This window comes from Petromyzon marinus, chromosome 22 (genome assembly GCF_048934315.1).
Source record: "Petromyzon marinus isolate PM22_M1 ecotype Great Lakes invasive population chromosome 22, UKy_Petmar_22M1.pri1.0, whole genome shotgun sequence".
Taxonomy (NCBI): domain Eukaryota; kingdom Metazoa; phylum Chordata; class Hyperoartia; order Petromyzontiformes; family Petromyzontidae; genus Petromyzon; species Petromyzon marinus.
Genome location: NC_133688.1, coordinates 19,005,135 through 19,031,773, shown reverse-complemented (window position 1 = coordinate 19,031,773; position 26,639 = coordinate 19,005,135). Strand labels below are relative to the sequence as shown.

The following is a 26,639-nucleotide window of genomic DNA, read 5'->3' as shown; positions in this document are numbered from 1 at the left end:
TTGCATGTTCTCCCTGTGGCCGCGTGGATTTTTCTCCGGGTCTTCCAGGTTTTTCCCTCCACGTTTGTAAACGTGCATTTAAGAATATTTGGTTGCTTCTATAAATGTACAAATGGTAAGCCACGTCGCTGGGCCATCTTCTGTGGTCAGGTCACTTCTGAAAAAAGAGCTGTATAGCTCAGTGGGCCTTACCTGGTAATTATTTTTAAGTTTATATTTTCTTGTTTTTTTAGAGCATATTTTATGTTTTTTTCCCTTTAAAGCTGTGAGGGTTATTGACGAATGTGTTGATGTTTATTTGGTTGTAATTTAGTTGGTGCTTGTACATACCTGTCAACCCCTTAACAGTGCCTAACTTATTACAGACCAATTCAGACCTAAAAAGTCCCGTCACAACGGAGAAACAACAAACAGACAAACAAATATTGTTTTGCCCGTACAAGAACACGGGTAAACAGTATGGGTTGACAGGCATCCTTGTACAAGCACTGCCAACACGCGTTAGCAGCGTCGCCAATTCATTGTTTCGAGCGGCTATAAATGTAGTGGTATTCGTTGCAATGCCATCGGTTGCCGTAACATTCACAGCCTCAGCATGGGGGCGCCACAATTCTCCAAGGTGAAAGGACAGATTCTTGAAGCGTCAACCACTACGATCTTCAGAGTCTCTCCAAATCCACATTTAGAAACACGCGTTGAGGTTTTTTACACTATTATGGGGCTATAAGTGTCCACGTGATGGGCCACTTTGTTGAGCGGCTATCACGTGTGGGCAGGTCGCTTCTGGAAAAATAAGTTAATCCCTCAGTGGGCTTTTCCTGGTAGGATGGGGGATGGTTTAGTTTTATTAAGATGTGTTTGAGTGATCTTTGCCTTTCTTATACTTTGCACTCCCAACATGTTTGTGTACTTTTTGTTGCTGTAACATTCTTACGCCGTGCCCCTACTGCACATCTGTGACACAGAGCTCTGGAGCTCATCGGATTCCTCCAGAATGAATAAATGTCCTGATTCTGAATGTGGTCAGAGAGGTTTTGCTGGGTGTGGAGGCAAACGGACTTGACGAACCAACGTTTCCTTACGATTATCATATGGGAACAGAAACGTTCCTTCGGAAACGAACGGAGGATGTCGCCACGAGCTATTCGTGTAATTGTTTTTAATTTGCCACGCTGCCTCGGGAGTTCTTTGCACCTTTGGACTTAGCTTCGTCGTCTCGTGACCAACACTGACCCCCTGAGTAATAATTACAAGCTGGAGTAGGTGGAGAAAAAAAACCACACGTACACACACCACGACTTTGATCCTCCCCACTAGCCTCCAATAATCTGTTGGGGCAAGTGCTGCTTAGCGAGCACCTATGAAGGACACCATGTCACGAGGCAGTGGTTTGACTTGACGAGCACTACGCCCGGCTGCCTTTCTCTTCCCAACGCTGATGTGTTACACACTGTAACAAGCACTCATCTAAGGCTGAGTCGGTCTAGGGGAGGCCCAGGACCAGTTCAGATATTCGCCGGGAATGGCACTCAAGACCATCGGGATTGTAACGCGGTGCGCTAACCACTACGGCCACCGCTCCACCCACATACGCACACATGTACAGCACAAAGACAAAAATCCCCCATATAGCCTTAACAGACCGTTGGGGCAAGTGCTGTTAGCGTGTGCCGACACGGCGTGACCAGCACCACACCCGGCCGCCTCTGTCTCCCCAGTGGTGATGTTTTCACACCACACCAGGTACTCATTTGAGGCTGAGTCGAACTAGGGGAGGCCCATGGCCGGTTTAGATAATTGTCACCGGTCTTGGCCGCGATGAGCGGGAATCGAACTCGCGCAGCGCGCTAACCGCTACGCTACCGCTCCCACGTCTACACACGTGCACACGCATACGCACACACGTGGGGTAAACTGGCCAGAATTGAAAGAGCAAACCGCAAGAACGCTTGACACGTGCGTTAACCCTTCTGGGAGAAGCCACAGTGACCATTTTACACACACAGCTGATGGCTTTACATATGCAATGCACCGATAAATGTCAGCTCAGTGTGATCATAAAGGATTTCGTATATCAACAAGCTAGGTGAGAGAGACCACATCTCTATTTTTTTAGGGAGAACTGGGATGGAATATCAGATAAACAAAAATAGATACCACAACGAAAATGATAAAATATCAACCATCAAAAATTAACTCTTTCAATTATCTTAGAGATATAAACGTTCCAAACGAATGACAACTAAATCTGATAATCGAGCTTTAACAATAATGCCGTGTACCATATGCAACAAAAAACCCCTAAAAAACATTAACAATTTTACAGACCTCGACTATAAGTTTAACGATCATTTAGTACCCTTACGAATAAGGTGGATTGCACTTTTGACACCTTAAAGATACAAGAAACATCGCCGAACCTCTGGGAAGGGAAGTGACCACATGAGGCAAGTAGAGGCCATGCAGACGACTGCACGAAATGTAACCAAGTTGGTGTAAGGCAAAGGGACGACATTGAAACAACTGGTTTCATCATAAACATTCACAAAGGTTCTTGTCAAGTCTATTCATCATTCTCTTTTTGAACTCAGCTTCGGTCGGCACTCCCACTACCACTTACATTTATGCAAACAACGGGCGGAAATTTGAACGAGGAGAACATTTAAAAAAACCCAGAGACTTTAGAAACTAGACAAAAGAGCAAAAAAAAGGGCAATTGTTGAATCTTGAATCGCGAGCCAAAATCTTGGTGATCCCAATCACCGCTGTGAGGTCAAACGTGAGACGAGCCTGCCTGACCGTGGACTCGTTCACCCGTAGATTGTGGAGATTAACGTTTAGTGATCATGAACCCTATTTAGTTGTGCCGCATAGAGACAGTGGGGATTTGAAGTTTTCGTGTCTCCAGGGATCCATACTCTTTGGTTCTTTCAGTAAAGTCACGTAGGTATGCAAACCTTCGGGCTACTATCAAAGGTTTGTTCATGAAGCCATCCAGATATATAAACACAGACGTAACTTCAACCGAGAAGATGGATACTAACTGAGCAATCATTGGAAGGATGTTATTAACCAGGTAAAATCTTAACCGCTTTATAGTTTGCCTTCATATCCGCATCTCCAGTTTTCTTCAGCCTCCTACTCCCAGCCTCGCTTACTTCCCAGCCCCTGCAATGTCAGCACCACATTCCCCCCCCCCCTCTCTATCTCTCCTCCCTGGCTCCGCCCCCCCCCCCCTCTCTTACCTATATAGTCTCTTGATACAAGCAGCCCTTCTGCCCACTTCAGCAATTGTTTCTTGCTGTGGTTGTCCCACCTGATGACGGACGCTTGCGTTGCGCCCGAAATGTCGTGATTTAATTTATTTTATTTCATACCTACGTGACTTTACCGAAAGAACCAAAGAGTATGGACAGTGGGGAAAAATGATCTCAAGGAGCATAAACCACCATCACGCAAACTCTGGTCACGCTCGCAGCGGCGGCTTTTGGCTGGTATAGAAAAAATACGGTCAGTGCATCGAGCTCTTTCAGATGCGCTTCCACGGCTATCTGGAAAGCTCTTCCTTCCGATATTAGGAAATCACTTGGGCTGTGGACCTTTAAATCTAGGTTGAAAACAAATTTCTTAACAACTGTTTGTTTTTTTTCCTTTCTCCCACACCTCCGATAAGCACGGTTGTCTACGTGCGGTGTGAAAGAAGTTCAACGTACATACAAACGTCAGGCAAACTCATGGTGAACCCACATGACACATTTGGCAGCCCTGATAGAGCGTTGCACTCCGAAATAACATTGATTCATTATTTAATTTATTTCGGAACTTTGTTATTTTCACTTTTACACAAAGTCCCTCCAGGATCCGTGTGATTCACGACGCTGCGTCGTATTTCAACTCACTTTTTTGTTTCCACAAATAAGCGCTGGCTGTGATGTTGTTACCGCTGCCATCAATCGTAACGACCGGGGGGGTCATTGGGTCACACTACACCGGTGGTCAGCGTAGACGTGGGTGCATGGTCCAGTACAACGACGTATTTTGCTGCACTGACCTCTGCTTGGCGACGCAAAGGAATCCGCCACCTACAACAACCTGTTTGTGCATGGTGGTCGCTCATCCAAGCACAATCCAGAGTCAAACCTGCCAAGAGGTCATTAGGTCATAGGTGATTTTTTTTAAATCTATTACGGATGAAAGAGGAATCAAATATGCCCTCGCGTTTTGCTCACGCAAAAAAAAAAAACACAACTGACAGTTGGGGGAAATGGCTCGGAGTCCACGTCTCGCGGCATCCACGTTAAACGTCTCCGCGATGACGAGGCTACTGGCGCAGTTTTAGAAGTGAGAAGGACGAGAAGGAGGAGGACGGGTTCTGAGAAGCCGCGAGCAGGGGGCAAATTACTCACTCGGCCATCTCCTCCAGGCTGTGATAGATGTCTTCGTCATCTTCCAGGTCCTGGCTGGGAAATCCACTGCGGAAGGGAGCGTGGGCGACGAGACGGAAACAATTTCAAAATCGCGGCGGCGTCTTTTTTTCCCGCACGTTTTTTTTTTTGCGCAACGGACCCCGTTCCCTGTGCCGCCGGAATAACGACGAGAGACCCGAGGCCGGCGGGTTGCCGCGCGAGCGCACGCGTTCGCGACGACGCAGGGGAAAGCTGGGGGTGCCACGGGCATCACGGTCACCGCCAACCGTGACGCTTCTCAGAGCTGTGCAATCGCCCCCGTGACAATTTTTGCCCCATTTGGCAGGGGGGTGGGGGAGGGAGAGAGGTTGCGTGTGTCGCGGACCGCAAATCCGAGATGGTGAAATATTTCCTCCGTTTGTTGTTTATCGTTTGAATACCATAATTACCATTTTTTATATTTTTTGGGGGGGGGGGGGGGTGGGAGGGGGGGGGGACGTCTCCAAACGTCACTTCGAATAACTTTCGCGAGTGCGCATCTCCCATCTGGCTGACCTTCCAATTATAACGTTATTACGTTCTTAACGCCCGTCTCCGTTTGGCTGTTACGTGCTCGTAAATGTTTGTATTCACGGCCTGAAACAGCTGTGGCACACGGGTATTCAGTATACAAGTCGCCTTTGTCCTCCAGAATCTTTTTGATGAGATATAATTCGCCACTGATGTCAGCTGTAGCTGAGAACATTATTCAGGCCGCTGGGTTCTTAGCCCAGTCTGCTAAACGCTGCATCAGCATTCGGCCTACTTAATAAATGAGAAATCGATGATAATGATGCTGATCTTCTTTGCTCCTTTCAGTCAGGTCACGTCGAATGAGAATAAAATAATAAAATAACACAAAAAATTCTCACGACGTTTCGGCCACATTGAAGCTCTGTCGTCCCGACAGGTCTGTACCTTTCACCTGAAGACGGCCGCTTGCGTTGTGGCCGAAACGTCGTGAGAATTTTATTGTGTTATTTTATTATTTTATTCTTATTCTACGTGACCTTACCGAAAGAACCAAAGAAGATGGATCCTTGCAGTCGTGAAAGCTTTAAATCGAAATGATGCTGATGATTCAAGTCAGGGTTCGTGGTACTGTTCGGGTTCGAGGTTGCGATAGCCATTCCTACCCGATGCCTTTTTTCTGCACCACAGTGGAGTACGAGAGCTTGGAGAGTGCGTTGATCACCTGTCAACACACGGGCACACACGTGGAACACACATTGTGCACACAGGGTAAATACGGGGTAGACACGGGCACACACGTGGAACACACAGTGTGCACACAGGGTAAATACGGGGTAGACACGGGCACACACGTGGAACACACAGTGTGCACACAGGGTAAATACGGGGTAGACACGGGGTACACAGAGTTAGCAATTCCCACTTAGTCAATTGAATGATAAAGTCCACATTCATTTCTGCTCAGTGAGAAATGATCTCAATACAGCTTGAGATAATTTGAGGGGTATGGGAAGGGGCAGCCTCATAGCATGGGGGGGGGGGGGGCTGGGAGGGCGAGCACCCCTCCTGACAGGTCAGCCCCCCTCCCCCCCCACGTGCTAAATTCTTACTGGTACAGTATCTACATAGCGGAAAAGAGCCGGAGCAGAACGCACCATGGACAAAAGCAGACGGCATCCGTTTAAAGTTTGACGTTGTGCCGTGCCCCCCTCTGTATTTTTTAATGCCCCCCCCACCCCCATCGCCCGCCATCTCTCCCATTCCACCTTGAAACAATTCTGTTGTGGTGGCGGCGCTTGGAAGGGAAAGGGAATTTGAGGACCTCCGGTCAGAGCTATCGGTTCATTCTAAAATGACCCACATTTGTCCATCCACCGCCAAGTTGACGCCTCCTCCCGTTCGGCATCGGCCGCAAGGATCGTGCCACGGCCGGTGCTGAAGGGGCGTCAATGCACCGGTTCGGATATCAATCGCCACCGATGCGAGCCGAGGTGGGAAATGAACCGTCGGGTTCGTTGCGAAGGGCGCGCTAACTGGCTGCGCCACCGCCTCGTCCCACGCAATAAATGGGCCGCCCGTTGTTCCGTCTGGAACAATCACCACACTCGCAGCGGTTCTATGGATTGTTGTGGTTTGGGAGCTGCAATTAGATGTGTATCGACCAGATTGCATTTTTTCCCACTTATTTAGCTTTTCCCATCGCTCCGTTCAACTGGATGTAAAATCAGCATCTCGTTTGCATATAATTTGCGTGCGCGGTAAGTGGTCAATTCGCCAATGCGCGATTGGAAGCGCGCGCCGTGCAAGCGCAAAGAATCGGGCAAAAAAACTGCGAGAGGTATCTGAACCGGGCATGGGCACCACATCCCATCACCAAGGCACACTGGCCAGCGGGGTGAAGTATGGTCAAACAAATCCGCATGACCAACATGGGGCGGAGAACACTTCATTGGAAAGTGGATTGACGAATGGCTGAAAATAATAATATTCTTTGAATCGGTTTTAATAAATAAAAATAATAATCAGTTCCAGCTTGGTTCCTCTCTGTATACATCTGTGGGGAAAAAAATGCGGCTGGACACGAGCGGTGACACACACACACACGCCTGCAGTAAATGTGAGAATGGGTCACGGGTTTCATGCAGATCTATGATTAGTGCAGCGGCGGGCTGGAGGAACCAGGCTCTTCCGAGAAACCAGCTTCCCTTCCTTGCCCCCAGCAGGGCCAGTTAGGAGCAGACGTCGAGTTGCCCAATGACATTTCCTCTCAACGCCTCCCTCAAGGCTGCAACTCCTGATGGAGCCGAGTCAGCGGGCTCCCCGCTCCTCCGTGCGCAGGTTGGGCAGTGGAGGTTCGGTGGTGTGCCGGCGACCTGACCGTGCATCGGCGGTGGAAATTTAACATCCCATCCGGTGGGGACCAGTGTCTCATTTTCAATGCCGTAGTTGATTTCCCTAAAGTGGTACCAATTTTATCAAGCAGCAGGGATGATAATGATGATGGGCTGGGTGACCTCTCTCCTCACCCCCTCTCGCCCCCCGCCACCTCCCCTGATGAGAACCAGAAGGTCAAAATCGGTCCACATTGTGCTTCGTAAAACAAGTCTGCTGAATAAAGCCAGTAGGCTGATGGACTAAGAAAGTATACTGCATATATATGAATGTTATCTATATGTGGACATAGAGCGGAGTTGTGCTTATATTTTCTTTTTAGAATATCACAGGAGTGGTTTCGATTGCAACGCACATCATCAGCAAAATTATTGTCTTCAACTTGCACTATTATTTATTTTATGTCCACGTAGGGGTGTCCCGAATGCAATCTCCCCATGCAGGACGCGACCGTTTAATAGGCTACCCTTCCACGCTCCCCCGATATATATAAATCATTTTTTGCTCTTGCCTTTTGAGCAGCAGGCGGCAAGAGCCGATGACTAAGTACGAAGCAAATAAAGGATCTGTGACTCGATTAAACAAAAAACCAACCGTGAGGACGGTGCGTACGCTGCCACTTTAAAAACCGCAGTGGGCCCGCGGAGGCAAGGCGGCAGCGGAAGTTGCTCCTGGGTTTTTTTTTGTGTTGCTCTCTTATCAGTCTCTCGCCAAGGCCCGGCCGGCTTCCTGATTCGTGAAAGTCATTTAAAATAAGGGAAACTTTAAATACGGCGAAGTTTGTGGGCCGCGAAATGTATGGGGCCAACGCAAACGCTACCGCTGGAATTCTGGCAGATGGGCATTTTTCATTCCTTTCATCACACTTTCCAAATAGGGATGAAAGCATCAATGTAATTACTCCTTCTGTCTGTGTCTGCAAAGGGATGGGGGGAGGCATGGTAATGCTCGTAAAGCTGACCCAATATGAGCTGAACTTTAGAATATGGTTGTGTTGCTATTAGGGACATACTCGATAGAAAACCGGCCAAACTGATCAAAGGCACCGCCCAAAACTTGAACTCACAAACCAGAGCGAAGGGGACTATGGAATTAGCAAACAACAAAATGGGTTTTGTCCTGGCATTTACCCGTCAGCTTCCATACCTCTAATTGAATACACCTGCAAAGACAAAACGCATGCATTTTTCTGACGTGTTTAAACAATCTTGCATGGTTCAGCTGCCTCAACGTTGGTAAAAATGCCTAGTATTTTCCCAGCAAAGAATAAGGTTTGACTATGACAACGGTTTCAGTGGGACACACCTTGCCGATATGATGTAAATAAATCAAAACCAGTCTAATATTGCATGATTTTTTTTTAAACCCAATATGCTACTCAGAAGTTTTCATCTTGAACGCCTTGGCCAGTGCGATCGCTTACAAGAGGGAGAAAACCGGATGACACAGAGAACAGCCCAGCACTATGGCGTACGGCACTGCCACCTCCTGACGCACAACTTGCGGCCCCATGCCCTATAACACCTGGCAATTGCTGCTGGGTGCCCTTCCAACTCGCTAATCGGGCTCAATTCTGCTTAGCTTCCAAGATCCCACGAGATTGGGTGCATTCAGGGATATTTAATGCAGGCCAATATTTTTTTTATTTTCTAAGTAATTGTTGCCGATTTAACTCAGAGATAACACGAGTCGCACAAATTGTGTGATACGAGCGCGTGTTAGTGGTGAAGCGTTTCGCGCACGGCACTACAAAACCAGAATGACATGAGTGGCAATTGGTATCTGAACTTTTTCCGGGGCCTTCCTCTCGGTTGATTTTGCCATAAAAGAGAACTTGGTGCTGCGTGTAAACAGCAGCAACGGGGAGACTGATGATGATGGCTGTGCACAACGCAGGCCAGATCACCCCTCTGTGTGGCTGTTCAGCCCTAATAGGTACTCGCCACAACAGTCGGCATGGCTAAACAGGGGACATTTGTCTTTGTGTGTGCATGTGCAAGCACGTGGGGAGTGGTGGTGCAGCGGTTAGCACACTGCGCTACGAACCCAGCCACCCGAGTTCGATTCCCACTCATGGCCAACACCAGTGACGATTATCAGAACCGGTCCTGGGCCTCCTCCCCTAGGTCAACTCAGCCTCAAATGAGTACCTGGTGCGGTATGTCAACAGCACGTGCCCCAACAGTCTGTTAAGGCTATATGGGGAATTGTTGTCTTTGTGTGCAAGCACACGTGTGTCTCATTTCTTCCTCCTACATTTAGGGTGTTACAGTCTCAGCGGGTGGAGGGGTGAAGTGGTAGTGGAGTGGTTAGCGCGTTGCCCTATGGTCCCGGAGACCTTAGTTCAATTCCCAGCCAGGGTTAGCTTCAGCGACGAGTAACATTCCAACCGGCCTTGGACCCTCGCCCATTTCTCCAACCCAGCATGGTGAAGTATGGTCATACAACTCAATTTAGCTTCCTAAATGTCAGTGCATTTATAATTACAAACATGTCTCAGCTGCCGAATGGCAAGAGACAACGTAACTGTTTTAGAACCCCCAGTGTCGGTGCCTTATCGGTGATGGAGCAAGAAGAAAAGATTGCCTGAGCAATCACAACTTCACATGTCAGGGATTTTCCAGGTGTTTTTGTGCCAGCAAAAAGGCCATGCATGAATGACAAGTTTGCACAGCCAATGCAAGTGGGCTGGCTCAGCTGGACCAATGAGACCGTGTCCCCATGGGAGATCGCAAGCAAGATCAGCATTTGGCCAGAATGCATAAATAAATCGCGCAGCATGCTTTGAGCAGCGTTACCAGTCGTGGCTTCCCTCACTTGGCTCAGCTTTCCAGCTGTGTTAAGAAGAAGCACACTGTGAAATACGATACATATACTCTTTGTTTTTTTTTAAGCTTTCGTGACTGCAGGGATTACTCTTTGTTTTTTTCGGTAAAGTCACGTATAAATAAGAAATAATAAAATAACATAATCGCGTACGACGTTTCGGTTGCAACACAAGAAGCCATCATCAGGTACAGAAGAGCTAAATTATGACAGAGGGGAGACACATAACCTCAGATGTATATACAGACACCCAAGTAGGGGGAACTAACACAGATACAACAGGGGACACAGATAGAGAGAAGCATACCATTGTATCTGTGTCAGTTCCCCCTACTTGGGTGTCTGTATATACATCTGAGGTTATGTGTTTCCCCTCTCTCGTAAATTTAGCTCTTCTGTACCTGATGATGGCTGCTTGTGTTGCAACCGAAACGTCGTACGCTATTATGTTATTTTATTATTTCTTATTTATACGTGACTTTACCGAAAAAACCAAAGAGTAATCCCTGCAGTCACGAAAGCTTCAAATCAAGTACGATACATATAACAGACGTTTTATTTAAATGGTCCACGTTGAGCCATGCCTGTATTAAAATTAATTCTAAAATGTCTTAAGTGGGTAGGAAGGGGGGAATGGATTGGGGGGGGGAGGGGGGCACAGAATGGAACTTGAGGCCAATCCTGGAGTCTATTGTGATTCATGGAATGTGGACACCCGTACCCGGGTGCTGAACTTGAGTCATTACTGGCATCGCTATCGAAGCCATGTCAAAGGGTGTCACTAATCCATCCAGCTCCCGACAGCTGGGACCAGGATTAAACCTGGGACCAGTTGAAGGGGTCCCCCGTTTTTCCCCCTTCAAATTTAGAATCAAAACGCGTTCAGAGTATTTGGCTGCTATAAATGTCCACATGAAGATAGGCCACTTCACTGACCTATCACTTTAGGCGGCCAGGTCACTTCTGAAAAAGAGCTATATAGCTCAGTAGGCCTTACCTGGCAGAAATAAAAAAAAATTGTTACATTTTTGAGATATGTGAGGTCTTTGTTTAAAGAATGCACGCAAGTTCGAGACACCATCATCAATCACATTGACTGTTAAAGAGAAGCTCGGCTTCGGCAGGACACATCCATGGCTAGAATGACGGTGGCCGGTGGTCGAGCCTAACGGCGGAATGGCAGCCAAACGAGAGGAATCGCACATGACAGGTGGGTTAAATCAACTCGCGTCCATGTGTCCAGGTGGTCTGCTACATCGTAATATTTTTTATCCAGTGGTGAATTGATCATGATCAGGTGTCGGCAACCAAAGGTCTTACCTTTGCAAAATCCCGCACTTCGAAAAGGTCGAACGGGTCAAAGAGCTCGGCGTGGCGCATCCCAAATCTGTTGACGCAGGTGTTGATGAACATGCGGATGTTCCTCAAGCACAGGAACTGTGGGAGGAGCGGTTGGGAGAATGGTGGGGAAGAACAGCCGCGCGCTCGGACGTCAAGTTCATAACAACGCAATGCGTGAATATTGCTACGTACATTATGCACACACACATATATAAATGCACATACACGAATAATATTTAACTTAAATGGTCGCGTGCATAATCATAATTTGCAGCCCTTGTATTTTCCCCGTATACACCAACCTGCACTGACCGGTACGGTAGAGTATGGTGAAATAACCTCCACGACCTGCCCATGCATAAACGAAGACAAAGATTCCCCGTATAGCCTTAACGGACTATTGGGGCAACGTGCGGCCCCACACCTCGTGTGCCGACACGGCATGACCAACACCACACCCGGCCACCTTTGTCTCCAAAGTGGCGATGTTTACACACGGCACGAGGTTCTAATTTGAGGCTGAGTCTACCTAGGGGAGGCCCAGGTCCAGTTCAGATAATCGTCACCGGTGGCTGTGAGTGAGAATCGATCCCCGGTTGCAGGGTTCAGAGCGCAGCCTGCTAACCACTACACGACCGCTCCCCACACACACACACAGTGACACACACACACAGTGACATACACAGTGACACATACACAGTGACATACACAGTGACACATACACAGTGACACACACAGTGACAAACACACACACAGTGACACACACACAGTGACACACACACACAGACTCTTTCAAACATTTACACAGAGATAATATCTCACGGTGGCAAGGAGATGTTTATCTCCCTCGCGCAATCCATACCCTGACGATGCCTGTATATTCGGAGTATTCAACATGAATGGAAGAATCCATGAGTGACGCTAATGGGAACAATAGCCGTGGTGGTATCGATGTCAGAGTGATATATTTGCCTCATGCCTTTGTCAATTATCGGATGGCAGCAGTTCGGCCAAGAGGATTCCAAAGCAGCTCATCAAGGAGGCATCAAATTCATGTTATTTATTAGAAAATAAGAATTCATATTTATTATAACTAAAATAAGGAAGTCAAAACTTACAGGACATTCAGATCCCTTGTTTACCATTGACTTTTTGTTACAGTAGAATATTAGATATACATACATATGCATTCATAAATTGTTAAGATATGCATTGTGTAGAGAGTAATGAGGTGGGGGCATGTTTCCCACTGGTGCAGATCGTGTCAACTGCAGACATCAATGCCTTATCCCTCTCCGCATGCGACCTGGACCGCCGGCAGAATTTTCATCGCTAATTTGATCACCTCACCGCCTTATCTCTCTTATCGTCCACTTGCCACGTTATTTCATAACAACCAAACACATCTGTGCCCGTGAACAGAAAAATACACGCACGCCCTCGCACAAGATGCAAATCCCCCGTATAGCCTGAACAGGCTTGCTGTCAGCTAGCACCTATGAAGACCGGCACGGCGCACGAGGGGGTGGGTGGCCGGCACTATACACATCGCACCAGGTTACTCATTTGAGGCTGAGTCGACCTAGGGCAGACCCAGAACCGGTTCAGATGATCGCCAGCACGCTAACCACCGTGCCACCGCTCCCAAACACACACACCCAGCCACACGCTCGTGCGTGCGATTCTGACTCATTTAATTCAGATTACGGGCCGAGAAAGCCTCTTCGTTTCTTTTCACTGTGAGTGGCAGCCGTCACACGAGCACACTGGTGACCCTTTAGTGTTGCACGACACTTACAGATCCTGCTTTTTGTGTTTCATTTGTTTGTCCTTCCATATGCACCTCCGGTTGGCACGGTTGGCTACATTCGGTGCGAAAGATGTTCAACGTAAACACGTACGAAAGATCCTGGACGGCACGTGCGACCCCTTCTGCCGAGGCCCACTCGTGCCGTCAGTGAATTGATGTCAATGTCTTATGACCTCTACGAAATTAGACACAGGAACGCAGGGCAGAGAGGAGGCCCTCATACAGCAATGGAATCGACAAAGGGTGCACGTAAGAAAATGTATAATCATAATGTATGTATGGTGAACTTCTTTTGCACCGTACGTAGCCAACCGTGGTAATCGGAGGTGCGGGGGAAGGACAACAAACAACACACAAAGCAGTTCTAGAGAAATTCGTTTTCAATCTAAATGTAAATGTGCATTATCTCCCAGTGGCTTCCCAATATCTGAAGGTAGAGAGTTCCAGAAACCGCACGATGCAGCGACTGGCTTTGTTTGATGGTTAGCCAAAAAACAAATGACAATAATAATTTGCAGCCCGTGTATTAATCCACTGTTGCACACAGCATCAGTCACGGGGGTTGTTTGACCTTACTTCACCACGCTTTGTCAGTGCGGGGTTGGTGAAGGCGGGCGGTGTGCCCAGAACCGGCGCGGATATCACTCGCCACTGATGTGAGCCGTGGCTGGGATTCAAACTCAGGTCTCCCTGGGTATCACAAGTACAGTAGGGTGTGAGGATCACTGTGCCACCGCTCCCCCTCCACCGCCAGGATGCAATTTACCCGCGCGATTGGAGCGACAAGATCAACTCGTGCGGCGTGTTGCATTCGTGCGGCCGTGAGAGATGGCGACGGCTTGGAGAGGCCCTCGTCCAGCAGTGGACAGAGCACGGCTGACGATGTCCATGGGCGTAGATCAATACCGGCGTGCATTGATCCACACGGCAGCCATCGCAGTGAATTAGCCGAAAGCAAGCTTCCATATAGCCTGCCAGATGCACATTTGTGGAGATAAACGTCCTCCGTTATTTTCCGCTATTGCCGACCCCCAGCTGGGGCTGGAGACCTGGGTATGATAGCTTCACAGCACTTCGGGTTCTCCCAGCTCGAATCAAAACATCCATCTCCCTGAGAAGATGCCAGCGACGTAATTCGCGCGAGTGAAACGAGAGAGGCCATTTCGTACATAATCGGTTTTATCGGGTCGTGCTCACGAGTTATTTCCCTAAAATTTAATGACCGCTGCCGAAACGTAAATTACACGCACACTTAGCCACGGGTCTACCTAGCAAATGAGCCAATTTCTGCAATGAAATCTGTGCGTATGAAGTTAATGGGTCTTTAATTTCGTGCTAAGCATGGATTAGCAAGAATGAATCGCAATGCCTGAGTGTTGTGTTCATTGCTCTTCAATGCGGCGACAAAGGATTCACGAGTCACACAACGCACTCCTCGTGACTGTCTCGAGAAATGGCGATGTAAAAAAAAGAACACATTGGTTGATACATTTTGACTCTGACCTGCTATAAGTAAACATTTCGTATTTATATGAACCGTCCGTGTAAGTAAAATGATCTATGTAAGTGTGTGTCAATGCCTAGCACAGTATAAACATTCAGTGCATTTGATGATACTGTGTTGGCCGTGGTGTATGAGCACAACAAAACAATAACACAACGGGTATTTTAGCCTGCGTGGTGTGGGCCATGCAATACTTCGCAGTGCCGGATTAAGCTAGTGCGGGGCCTGTAGCATATGTTATAAAGGGGCCCTAAATTTAAAAAAAACACGTAAATATTAAAACACACGTTTTTTACTTGCATAGTAAAGTAATTGTATTTTTTCATTTCGTATACAGCCAGATAATACGAAAAATAGCTAACCTTAAACAGCCATTCGTTCATAAAAGTTGAAGGCAGTATAGTACTATGGTAATAGAGCAAGTGCAGAATCACTGAACCGGAATTGATAGCTTGAAAGCAAGTGCGGGTCCCGCAGCATGGGTAGCTACTTTTGCTACTCGGAGAATCCAGCACTGATACTTCGGCAAAACCCGGTAGGCTTTAGCTCCACACTCCCACGAGGGGCAAATTACTTGGTTCACTGACGATGGGGATGGCGTTATCTGTAAGCATTCAACGTTAAAAAGTAGAACAATGTGAAACTTGGGGCTAAACATGCCCTAGGAATGAACCCAATGAACTGCCACAACATAATGTTTGAGGGTCGAAAATTTCTTAGAAGCATTTTTTCGGACTTTTCGAGTTGTGAGCGTAAAAAAGGCTACTGCTGTTTCTTGGCGCAACGTTTTAGCCCTTCTAGAATCATCACGAGAATTAAACAACAAGCACTGAAACCACAATCATCCATACAATGTACTGGATGCGCACAGTGATACGCAAAGCATACGGAATGCGAATGGCATGCTTAATTGCTCAATGTGAGCCAAGCATTGAAGTACTGTACTCTTACGCATTACAAGTTGTGTGCATTTCACCACTTTTGAAACCCCGTGCCGAATATGGAGTGGCGCATCGGCGTGTTGGTTCGTAGTTAGCGCACGATGCTATGAACCCGGCGTTCCGAGTTTAATTCCCTGCCATGGCGAACATAAGTGGTGAGAAATATCTAAATCGGCCCCCTTCAGGATCGCGAAGTATCGTCTAAAAATCCCTGTGACTGATACGGTGTGGAGAAGGCTTCATCCACCAATGGATTGACAGAGCACTTGAAGTCATTCTTATTTAATATTAAGCATTTAACAATTCCCCTACCCGAGCATACAAACTCAACGAATTGTCATGGTTAAGGATAGGCATTAAATTTGAGAATCAATTATATTATTGTTACACTTAGACTCTACACTGTGTCCGTCAATCCTGAAGAAGCACTAGGATTCATAATTTGGGTAAAATTAATGTAAGTGATTTTTAAATCCTGTATGATGTGAAGGCCCATATGTTCTAATTACAAAAAATTGGTCTTATTACTTCCATAATCAAATTTAATGCAAAGCTTTGTTTTTAATCCACACTGAATTTGCCTTGTACCCATGATGCCCATGTACTGCACTGTTTATCGATATTTTTCTACCATCGTTGTTGTTTGTATCCCGAGGTCTCCCTTGAAAAAATATAAATATTCAGTCTCGCTTGGTCAAAAGAATGAGGATGTGCGTGCACTTATTTGTTGTTAAAATGCCGCGACATCTCAAATTGACTTGAGAATATGCAGGAAATTCAAACATAGGTATGTATTTTTTTGATTTAAAGCTTTCGTGACTGCAGTAATTCATATTCTTAGCTCTTTCAGTAAAGTCACGTTGAAGGGAAACAATAAAATAATAAAATATATATTAAACAATAAAAATTCTCACGACGTTTCGACCATAACACAAACGGTCGTCATCAGGTGTGTCGGTTTGCATAAATGTATTTATTTTTCAAATAAATACACCGTTTAAAAATAAATAAATTTATGCAAACCGACACACCTGATGACAACCGTTTGTGTTATTTGTGTTATGGTCGAAACGTCGTGGGAATTTTTATTGTTTTATATATATTTTATTATTTTATTGTTTCCCTTCAACGTGACTTTACCAAAAGAGCTAAGATTATAGGTATGTATGTTAAACTTCTTTTACACCGTACGAAGCCAACCGTGCTAATCGGAGGTTCGGGGGAAGGTTCAACAAACTAAAGACATCCATAATCGAAAGTTTTTTTAATAACGCGATTTCACCCAACAAAAACCTCTATTACGGATAACATTCGTTGCGAAAGCCTACGTGTTAAACAAACTAAACACACACGTGTTTGTAATAGTCTCTCAGAAGAGATCAAGGGGGAAGACTAAAGGGACCAATGGCATCAACGTGGGATGTAGACTACCAACGCGGGAACACAGCGGCGCGCTCAGGCAACAGTCAGCAGAGTCCCAGCACCAGCAGGGCCCTAGGGAAATCCAGAAAACGCAACAGAACCAAAAAAGCCCGCGGCCCCCCCCCCCCCCCCCCCCCACCGGGCCACGAAGCCAAAAGCCCACACGACCACCACCACTCGCCGCCATCAAGCACAACCCACCGCTGCCTTCAACCACAACCCTCCCCAACCACCACTGCAACAACGCGATCATTATTTTGTACACTTGTGCATTCGCGCCATATTTCATAGCGCGAGGCTATCGCGAAGGCACCGCGTTTCACGGACGCGGTCTGCAGGAGTTTCACGGCGGGGGAGGAGGGGGGGGTCGAAGTTGCTGAGGGTAATTTGCGGGGTCACTCTTCAAACTTGTCAAATTTGGGCCGCGATTCCGGCACACAACGCCGCATGCCGAATGATGCCAGGGGATCTTGAACATTCCCCGTGAAGCGGGCGGCGCACAGTATTCCACGGTCAACGCACCCGCCGTAGTAACCGGGGTGGCCTGTCGGGTTTGAACCGCGAACCTCTCCAGCAAGTGGCGAACGCTCTACCGCTGTGCCATGTTGCTGCCCCGATACAACTACCACCGCCCACTCCCAACCGACACCCAGCGCTACTATTAAACTACGTGAATTTGTTTATTTAATTTTACCAGGCAATGCCCACTGGGCTATGTAGCTCTTTTTTTCAGAAACGACATGGCCACAAATGATCGCTCAAATAAGTTGCGTATCACGTAGAAGTTTATAGTAACCAAACACTCTAAACGCATGTTTCTAAATGCGGAGGGAAAACCCGGAGGACACGGGGAGAGAGACACGCAAACTCCAAATATACAGGGGTCAGGGTCGGGATTGAGCCCACGACCCCATGCATAGCAGGCGAGGGAGTTAACATCTTGCCACCACGGTACCTCAATGCACCACCACCACTACCTACCAACACCATCCACCGCCACCACACAGCATCCACCCAATCACCATCAACCACCACCGCCACCAACCACCCACAGCCCCACGCTGCTTCACCAAATTAAGATGCAAAAGGTGTGGAGCCATTTCCTTCCTGAGGGTCGGATAGGACTTTCAACCAATTACCTTTGGCAGGCAACCACACAGCAACACACACTGCAGTCACTTCCGTAACTGCAGTGACTCAGCACGTGAACATTTGAAACTCAGTCTTGTTGTCAGGTTGACAATATTCACCTCCAGTACCAGATTATAATGTTTGCAGTGACGATTAAATATTGTGTGCGGGCCATTTCCAAGCGGTTAGGCCTCATGTAGCCACAAGAGTTGCCACCTATCCTGCTTTTTTCCCAGCATCCATCCTCTTTGTCGTGGGAAATCTGAAAACCTTCCCAGGACATTAAAAGTCCCCCGTTTTTTTTCACAGTTGCTGTAATGATACACCACTCGAGCCGACGCACTACCACGTAGCCCTCTCCTCTTCTGCTACCGCGAGGCACTCTCCTCCTCGCTATCTGTCCCGGTTTATGCACCACCTCAAAGGTGGCAACCCAAAGTGGTTGAGATAAACCGCACTCCCCGTACGGAGAGTCTACGAACGGATTCCCATCTGTTTAACACGTCGGCTTTCACGACCATTACCATCACATTATTTTTGTTGTTGGTTAGACCGCGTAAATATAAACGTGTCGTTGCTCTCCAACACACAACCGGTGTGCTGTACTAGTAACGAATTGGCACGTTCTGTTCACGTGACAAACCTTACTAAATTTTGATTCATGAACATGAAACCTTACTAATTAGCTTTGTCGGGTGGTGGCAGGTTTAACGACACATTTACATATTTACGCGCCCTAACCCCCCCCCCAACCCCCCCCCCCTCTCTATTATGGATTCTCTTCTCCGCGGGACCTGGTCGCGCGCTTCACCTGGGACATCTGCGGACGGAGGTTGATCTCCTTGAGGGGCAGGCTGCCCGGCTCGACATTGTTGAGCAGCTGGCAGAGGAGGACCCCGTCCCGCAGCACCTGGGCGAGCTCGAACACCTGCGAGTCATCCTGCACGGCGCGGTGGCTGGGGGGCAGAACCCTGCAGGCCACCAGCCACGCAGCACACTGCCGCCACAGCCTGCTCTCTTCCTCCATGGCTTCTGCACGGCCGGTGGGGAGAGAGGATAAGACAGGAGGGGGTCGTCCCCACCCCCCCCCCCCCCCCCGAAAGGTTTCGTTAACTCCGAGGAACGATCATCGACTCCTAGACAGAGTTGATCATTCGGACGACTCCGAGACAGTGTACATTCGGACAAAGTTATCATATTTGGGACGGAGCACCCCAGTCCGTGCCATCTTGGTAAGATTTCAACATTTGACCGATGTTCTAGCGCTCACTGATTCGCTCCTGTCACTCGCTCACAGGCGGTCAGTCACCTCCGTTTCACTCTTTAAGCGCTGCTACCACCATTACCCATACCATGGACGCCGTTACAAATCAGGTGTCCCATATTCAAGTAAATATCCAGGAACAAAATATACATTTTATTTACTGTTCCCATGAAATCCACTTTATTGATTCCTCCATCCATGTTGATCACTCGGTCTTCCAGGCCACACTGTGCTCGACCACCACACTACAAGTCACAACACGTAACTCTCTGCTTCTTTACATGCTCTGCCTGATATCGTCTTGTTTCCCGTATTCGTATAACCTTGCTCAATTGTTGTTACTTTTGAAATGACACCTTCAATTGGGCTGTTTGTTTCTGGGAATTTGGCTCTTTTGGACTTTGAGTCTGTGCTCAGCAACTGTGATTTGTAAAAACGTGGTCTAATGAGCCTCATAAGTAAGAAATTAAGGCTAATATACACATAAACACTGTACACATTAAACGTACGTTACAACAAAAAACACCACAGCGTAATAAAATAGATTAAATAAAGTAGAGAATGTGTTGTGAATGAATTAAAACACTATTCATTAACTCCGCATGATAGCAATGTGTACTTGACTGACGTTTTCCGACAAAAAGCCTTCATTATAACATCGCTAGAGAGGGCTAACCATCTCCTAGCTAAACTCTATGGCACAGTCCTTCTCCACGTGGTACCCTCTCAAGAGAGTACTGAGTGCCAGTGAGGTTTAATGTTTCGAGATTACAGTAATTACGTTATCATTTTATAGTGCTACATTATTAGGTACTTTATATATTAGTAGCTGCAATATACAGTAGTGTACGGTGTCTAATGCATATAAGCTGTTGTTATTGAGCGAACAATGTATTTTCTAATGATGCCGAAGCCCGAGAAAGCTAACATTTGGAAAATACTATATTTAATCCCACGCTTATCACGACAACGTCTTAGATCATGTATTGTCACATTCGAACGCCAAAAATAGCAGTTCCAGTAGTTCAATTAATAAAAAAAGCAGGTTGGAGACACATCAAGACCAACTAATTGAGCCATCCATTTGGTTTATTAAATACACGTGGGTAACAGCATGCCACACGGACACCACGGTGATACACCCAACTCATTAACAATATCAACCCACGGCCCTTTCTATATTAATATTAAAGGCCTCCCTCCTCCACCACGCGGTGTGGGTCATAATTAAGAGGTCGTTCGACGGGGACTGGTCAGTGGATTCAAGAGACGGGAGCAGAACCGGTTCACGATAGCACTCGCCACTGATACTGGCCGTGACCGGGAATAAAGAGAACTGAAGTTCGTCGAGTTCGAATCGCAGTGCAGTGCCACCCGCTTACGAGAGCACGTTAAATAGCATAGCACGCAATAAAAATTATCTCCGTCAAATTACTTACCCCCCCCCCGCCGTATCTCTGATGAGCACGGTTGGCCACGTACGGTGCGGAAGAAGTTCAACATGCATACATACATGCAAGAATCTTGCAAGCAGTTACATACGCTTTACAAAATGTTGGTGTTGATGGTCTGTGATAGGGGCCACCACATAGTCGGGGCTATCACAGACTACGAAGGCCTTTTGACAATCCACTGCTGGATGACAAAAAGGGCCTGCCCTGCACCGTACGAACCATGGTGGGTCATTTGACCATACTTCACCACGCAGGTCAATGCGGGAAGTAGTATACAGGATAAACACACGCACTGTATACTGTAGTCAAAAGAACAACAATTATGCACGTAACAGTAACATAGAGTAGCAATTGTTAACAAGACAATTGAGTCACATAGATCTGACAATTGTGATCATGTTCGGGGCTACATTTTTTTTCTTCGGATAATAAAATGAACAGAAGAGAGCCGGGCCAGCTTTAACATCCGACCAGCAATGGGAATACACGAAATAACTTACGCCCCTCGATGCGCGAACGTCAAATAAGTGCGGTAACGTCGTACAATTGAATACAACACAACGTACCGTTTACGCAATCGCGTGTGAAACATTTGCGACAATAGCAATGAAACAGAAAAAAAATTGTTACCAGGCCGGCAAAAGTTGAGTCGGAGAGGGCGCGTCTCGCTGAACAATCCGGGCGCTCTTGCGTTAGGTTCTGAACAAAGTGAAAAAGCTTTCTGCACGTCGGTGCCGTGCGGTCGAAGGTCAACGTGAAAGAAGGCGCAGAGGGAGAGAGGCGAGAGAAGGGTGATGTATACGGAGAGAGATAAAGTAGTTTATATGGGTTAATCTCTCTCTAACGATGGCTCGTGTTAACGTGGGACCCCCCCACTCCCTCCTCCTCCTTCTGTTATAGGTAAAGAGGAAGACGCGCGTTGGCGAATTGCAACTTCCTCAAAATAAGGCAATTAAATAAATAACAAGGTTTGACCACCACTACTACCACCCACCAGCTACCCACAAACTCCCCCCCCCCCCCCATTGCCAGCCCAAAGACGTGCCCAAGGTTGAGCTGAGCAATCCGTATATTTCCAAGATTATAAAACGCACGGTTTTATCATCCCCAACCTCTGTATTTCGAAGCTAAAATATGGGGGGGGGAGGGTGGGTGGGCTGGTGCTTCTAATAATCCGGTTCGTATTCTTGGTTCTTGAATCACTGCAGTCACGAAAGCTTTAAATCAAAATCCGGTTCGTGTTTGTGTCTTTGTGTATATGGGAAGATTCGTATGAACTTTGAGAGACACCGGGCCACACGCTTGCGAGACGCCTCTTACTCTCCGCAACTTCTTAAAACCCAAAACAAGCGTTGAGTCGGCCTGCGTGTGTATGGGGGAAATGTCTAAAAAACCTTTTTGACACCCTTGGTGGGGGGGAGGGTGGTATGGTGTGGTGTGGCTGGAAACGCATTTTGATGTGAGTATTATTTTCCAAGAACGTTTTATTATCCTAAAAAAAAACCGGTAACACTGTGGTGTCTGCTTTGGGTGGTGTCGGGGATAGAGCGGGCGAATTGTGGAAGTGATCGTGGGGGGCCGGGGTGAGTGGCTGGGGTTCTATCTGGCGTTTGTTACAGCTAGGAAGTCACCACTCACTATTTCCCCTTTGCGCATTCATTGCACATGTACAGCACTCGTGCTAATCCAATCTGCTGGATGAGGGCATCTCCCTCGCCCCCCATGGGGTTATAATCTACTTTGACCATACTTCACCACACTGGTCAGTGAGTGCGCACGGGTTGGACGAAGCGGGGGGAGCAACACAGACGCATACAAATACCGTACAACAATGTTGCTGCACTGCCTCTCTTTGCTGTTTATCACGTAGCAGCCTGTAGCAACCTGTGTGTGCATGACGGTCACCCGTCTACTAAAAGCACTGTCTAGGCTCAAACCCTGCTTAGTTTATGAATCTACAGTACAGTACTCATGTGGGCACCGCCACATCGGCCACCTTTGCAGCCCTTTCACTGATATTTACCTGCAAAACGCTCGTTTGAGACGGGGTTAGACCTAGGGGAGGTTCTGAGCACGCCTAGTACGCGACACTGATCTTATTATCTGCATGGCCGGGAAATCGAATTGGCCGGAATTGGCGTGGCAGTGTCCTGATCAATGCTGCCACCCTAACGCACAGAATCATGTGGACAGACTGTTGGCACGGGATGGGGTCGTGTGGATGAGACCCACACACGGCCGCCGCCTTTGTCAACCTGGCACACTTGTTTCATCCCACCTTAGAGTCTTGGCCCAGAGGCTAACAGAGAATACAAAAAAATCGTACGCCGCTGGATGTAGGCCTCGCCGTGTCGGTCACGTCGTTGTTTGACCATACTTCACCACGCTATGGTCAGTGCAGATTAGTGAAAGAGCAGTGTAGAGGGGGCGGGCGGGCGGTGGGGGTCAGGACCGGGTCAGATATCACTCGCCACTGATGTTGACCGTGACACGAGAATCGAAGTCATCGCTCCGGTTCCCAGCGCAATGCGCTGACCACTGGGGTATCACCCCTTGCACCCCGCTAGCTGCTGGGTTACCATTGGCTATTGGTAATTGCCTCCTCTCTGCCACCATGGGGGTCCTCGTAAACATTGTGTAGGGCACAACGTCGCATATACGACCATCACGTATCCGCCGCGACCAAATAACCACCTACACGCACCCCGTTGCAATCTTTTGTGCGCGGCATTCCACTGTCCGTGCGTGCGATCACCGATCTCGCTGACACAATCCGCCCCTGCCGCAGGCCCCACGCGCCAGCGAATAGGACACGCGACGTTTTGTGCTCCGTGCGACGTTTGTCCGACTCGCAAGTGCTCGTTGGACACTTGTCGGCAAAGCGAGGGCATTTTTGTTTTGATTTTGAGGAACCCAAAACGCCACATTTATACAGTGTGAAACATACACTTGGCTGAGCAACGTTTCCTGTTAAATATTTTTTTTCGTTGTGGCTGTTATGGTCATGCGAGGGTGTTTTTGATGGACTGGGACTTTCATGTCAGCACAAATACCCCGTACTATATCCAGAATCTCTTCAAATGCACATCCTTGTTTCAGCGTGTTTACTGGGATCACCACAGGATACGCATTGTGTTAACATCGCCTCTAAATGTGACCGCATCTCAAGCTGCCGCACAGATAAAGTGGATGCATTTCATCTTATAGCGAGACGCAGTCGGTAATACGAGGTGGGGATTAAAAGGGACCATCTTGGGAGTCGACATCACGGATGGCTGTGGAAAGCGAGTCCCAGGGTGAGGGACAGCAGAGGAAAATGGGGTTAGTTCCCTCTGGGAGCTTTGACGGATACGGTACAAAGGTAGAAATGTAAAAGTGTCGCCCTGCAATTTTCTTGCAGAGTGTAAATAGAAGGGCAGCCTTAGAGAGCCACTCTCGAGAGCCCGCCGCGTGTTATAATTTTGTACAACTTAGTTATATTTGTTACTTTTTTTTAAGTTTCTACCTAAATGCAACCTTAATTTAAACCGAGCATTGAAACGGAGGCGGGGATTTGGCACGCCCTGCCGCGGAAAAATAAACTTTCTTTTCCCGCGCTTTCCGATTTTCAATCGGTAAATTAATACCGAATTGTGCTTTTCGTTTTCATAGGACTAAATGTGTGGCCCGCGGGAGGTGAGTTTGAATCTAAACCGGCCCGCTGTCAGATTGAGTTTGACAACCCCGATCTAGAGGGTACAGAACATTGGCCGGCACAATTTGCGGACGTCTGTCAAAAAAGTGGGAGTGCCCACACTTGACCCGGGTCAAAGCGCCAGATGACCTTTCTGAGATGAGGGGCCCTCGGACCTCGGATGCGAGGCGCCCAGGTCAAAATGAAGTCAACAATAAAAGGGAGCAATAGTTAGCAAAATTATAGCCTTTTCAATTTTGTTTATTCTCAATGTGTCGTGTGTATTGTCTTCACAGTACTATATTGTTTTTGAACGTCTTGCGTATTGGGTCTGCAATGGCTTCCTTACTCGGGAAGTATCTCAAACAATACTCCTTTTGCACAGCCAACTCGAGACGGACTCTCTGGGAGGAGGAGGTGCAGCGTCAATAATAAATTATGAAAATGCGTGGCATGCCCATGTGGCCGCATGCAGCAGTGACATCCCCCATTTGGTCTTCTTATCTTTCACGGCATGGGGTTCCTCACCCCCCCCACCCCCCTCTCATTCTCACACTTCTGATGTGTAAAATTTTCGTGGTTTTCAGTTTTGTGTAGCAACATTTTAACCACACAACTCATGCAAATCCCAGTTCTCATTTAACCCAGGAATTACCCGCCGAGTCTCCAGGACCTTTTTTTCTCTCATGGAGGGCCCCACATACATTGTGATGTTTGGCCAATGGTCATTTTGAAAAAATAAAAAAAGTGTTTGACTTTATGTGGGAGGAAACTGGAGAAGCTGGAGAAACCCCATTGCGCACACAATAAGGGGTGGCACGCAACAGCTGACAAGCCCTGGTGGTTGCCCAGCAAAGTACTCGCCAGGCTCAATGTTGCTTAGCCTCCGAGATCCGAGGACAATGGGCACGTTGATGGTGACTTGGCCATTACATGTACACAGTACGTGTATTACTTCTACTCACAATTCATAAGTTACGCTAATTTAGTGAGCAATCTGCATTTGGGGGCACAGGGACATGTGTTACTCAGATGCTATAAAGTTCCATATGGGCGTCTTGTGTTACCTGGGGAGTAGAATGATATGCACATAGACGCGTCATGCAGTACATCTGCAGAGTAAATCATTTATCCCGGCGAGCCGTGGAAATTGACGCATGCTGCCTTGATTTCGGGGTTAGTTCTGGTCTAGTGGCCAGACCACTCAGCCACTTTGGGCTCGAACAAGACCTCGTCACCCATACTAAAGCAAACCTCCAGATCAATATCAACACTACCGACTGCTCCTGTCATTTACCAACTGTCACTCGTTTATGAGCCGATGACGGGAATGTAATTCTTGTATGATTCCTCTTTGATATGAACCTTGTTCCATTGGCTGGTTCAGTGATGCAGCAGACGATAGACCATTCATATTGCACCTGGATTGCATCAGCTATCATTAGATGTGTGAAGCAGGGTAGGGTTGAGCCTGAATAGTGCTCAGATGGGTGACCATCATGTAAAATAGGTGTTATAGGCTGCCGGGCTATGTTGTCAGCAGAGGACAGTGCGGCAACATCCGTTGTTCCACATGTAGTATGTTCCATCTATGTTCACCGCATTCACCAACCTGCCCTGACAAGCGTGGTGAAGTATGGTCAAATAACCCCCATGACTTGCGTGGCATGGGGAGGCCTTCATCCAGCAGCAGATTGACAAAGGGCTATGTGTCATCGTGTATCATGATATCGTGTATATAGTGTATCATATATCATTATATAGTGTATCATCATATAGTGTATCATTATCTGAAGGAAATCAATAAAGACTAAATCGGGTCATGGTATGTAAGATATGTACACAATTGTCTATTACCAGGGTTACAATGAAAAACAGGAAGGATAACTCGGCTTACATGGATACAAATGTATTCCATAAAATAAGCGGAGTATCTTACCGCTTTCCCAAGTAGAATGATTTT

At 47.4% G+C, this 26,639-nt stretch overlaps 1 protein-coding gene across 1 annotated transcript in view; it reads right to left on the bottom strand.

Annotated features, from left to right (window-relative positions):
* LOC116944867 (guanine nucleotide exchange factor VAV3-like) overlaps positions 1–21,935 on the bottom strand; it is a 47,755-nt gene extending 25,820 nt beyond the window's left edge. Inside the window, exons 1-5 of the mRNA XM_032958710.2 lie at positions 21,634–21,935; positions 19,097–19,317; positions 11,457–11,573; positions 5,582–5,640; positions 4,407–4,472 (exon numbers count right to left, since the gene is read on the bottom strand). Coding sequence (XP_032814601.1) covers positions 4,407–4,472; positions 5,582–5,640; positions 11,457–11,573; positions 19,097–19,312 — 458 coding nt within the window. The 5' untranslated portion in view covers positions 19,313–19,317; positions 21,634–21,935. The remainder of the gene's footprint in view (positions 1–4,406; positions 4,473–5,581; positions 5,641–11,456; positions 11,574–19,096; positions 19,318–21,633) is intronic.
* Between the last annotated feature and the right edge of the window lie 4,704 nt (positions 21,936–26,639).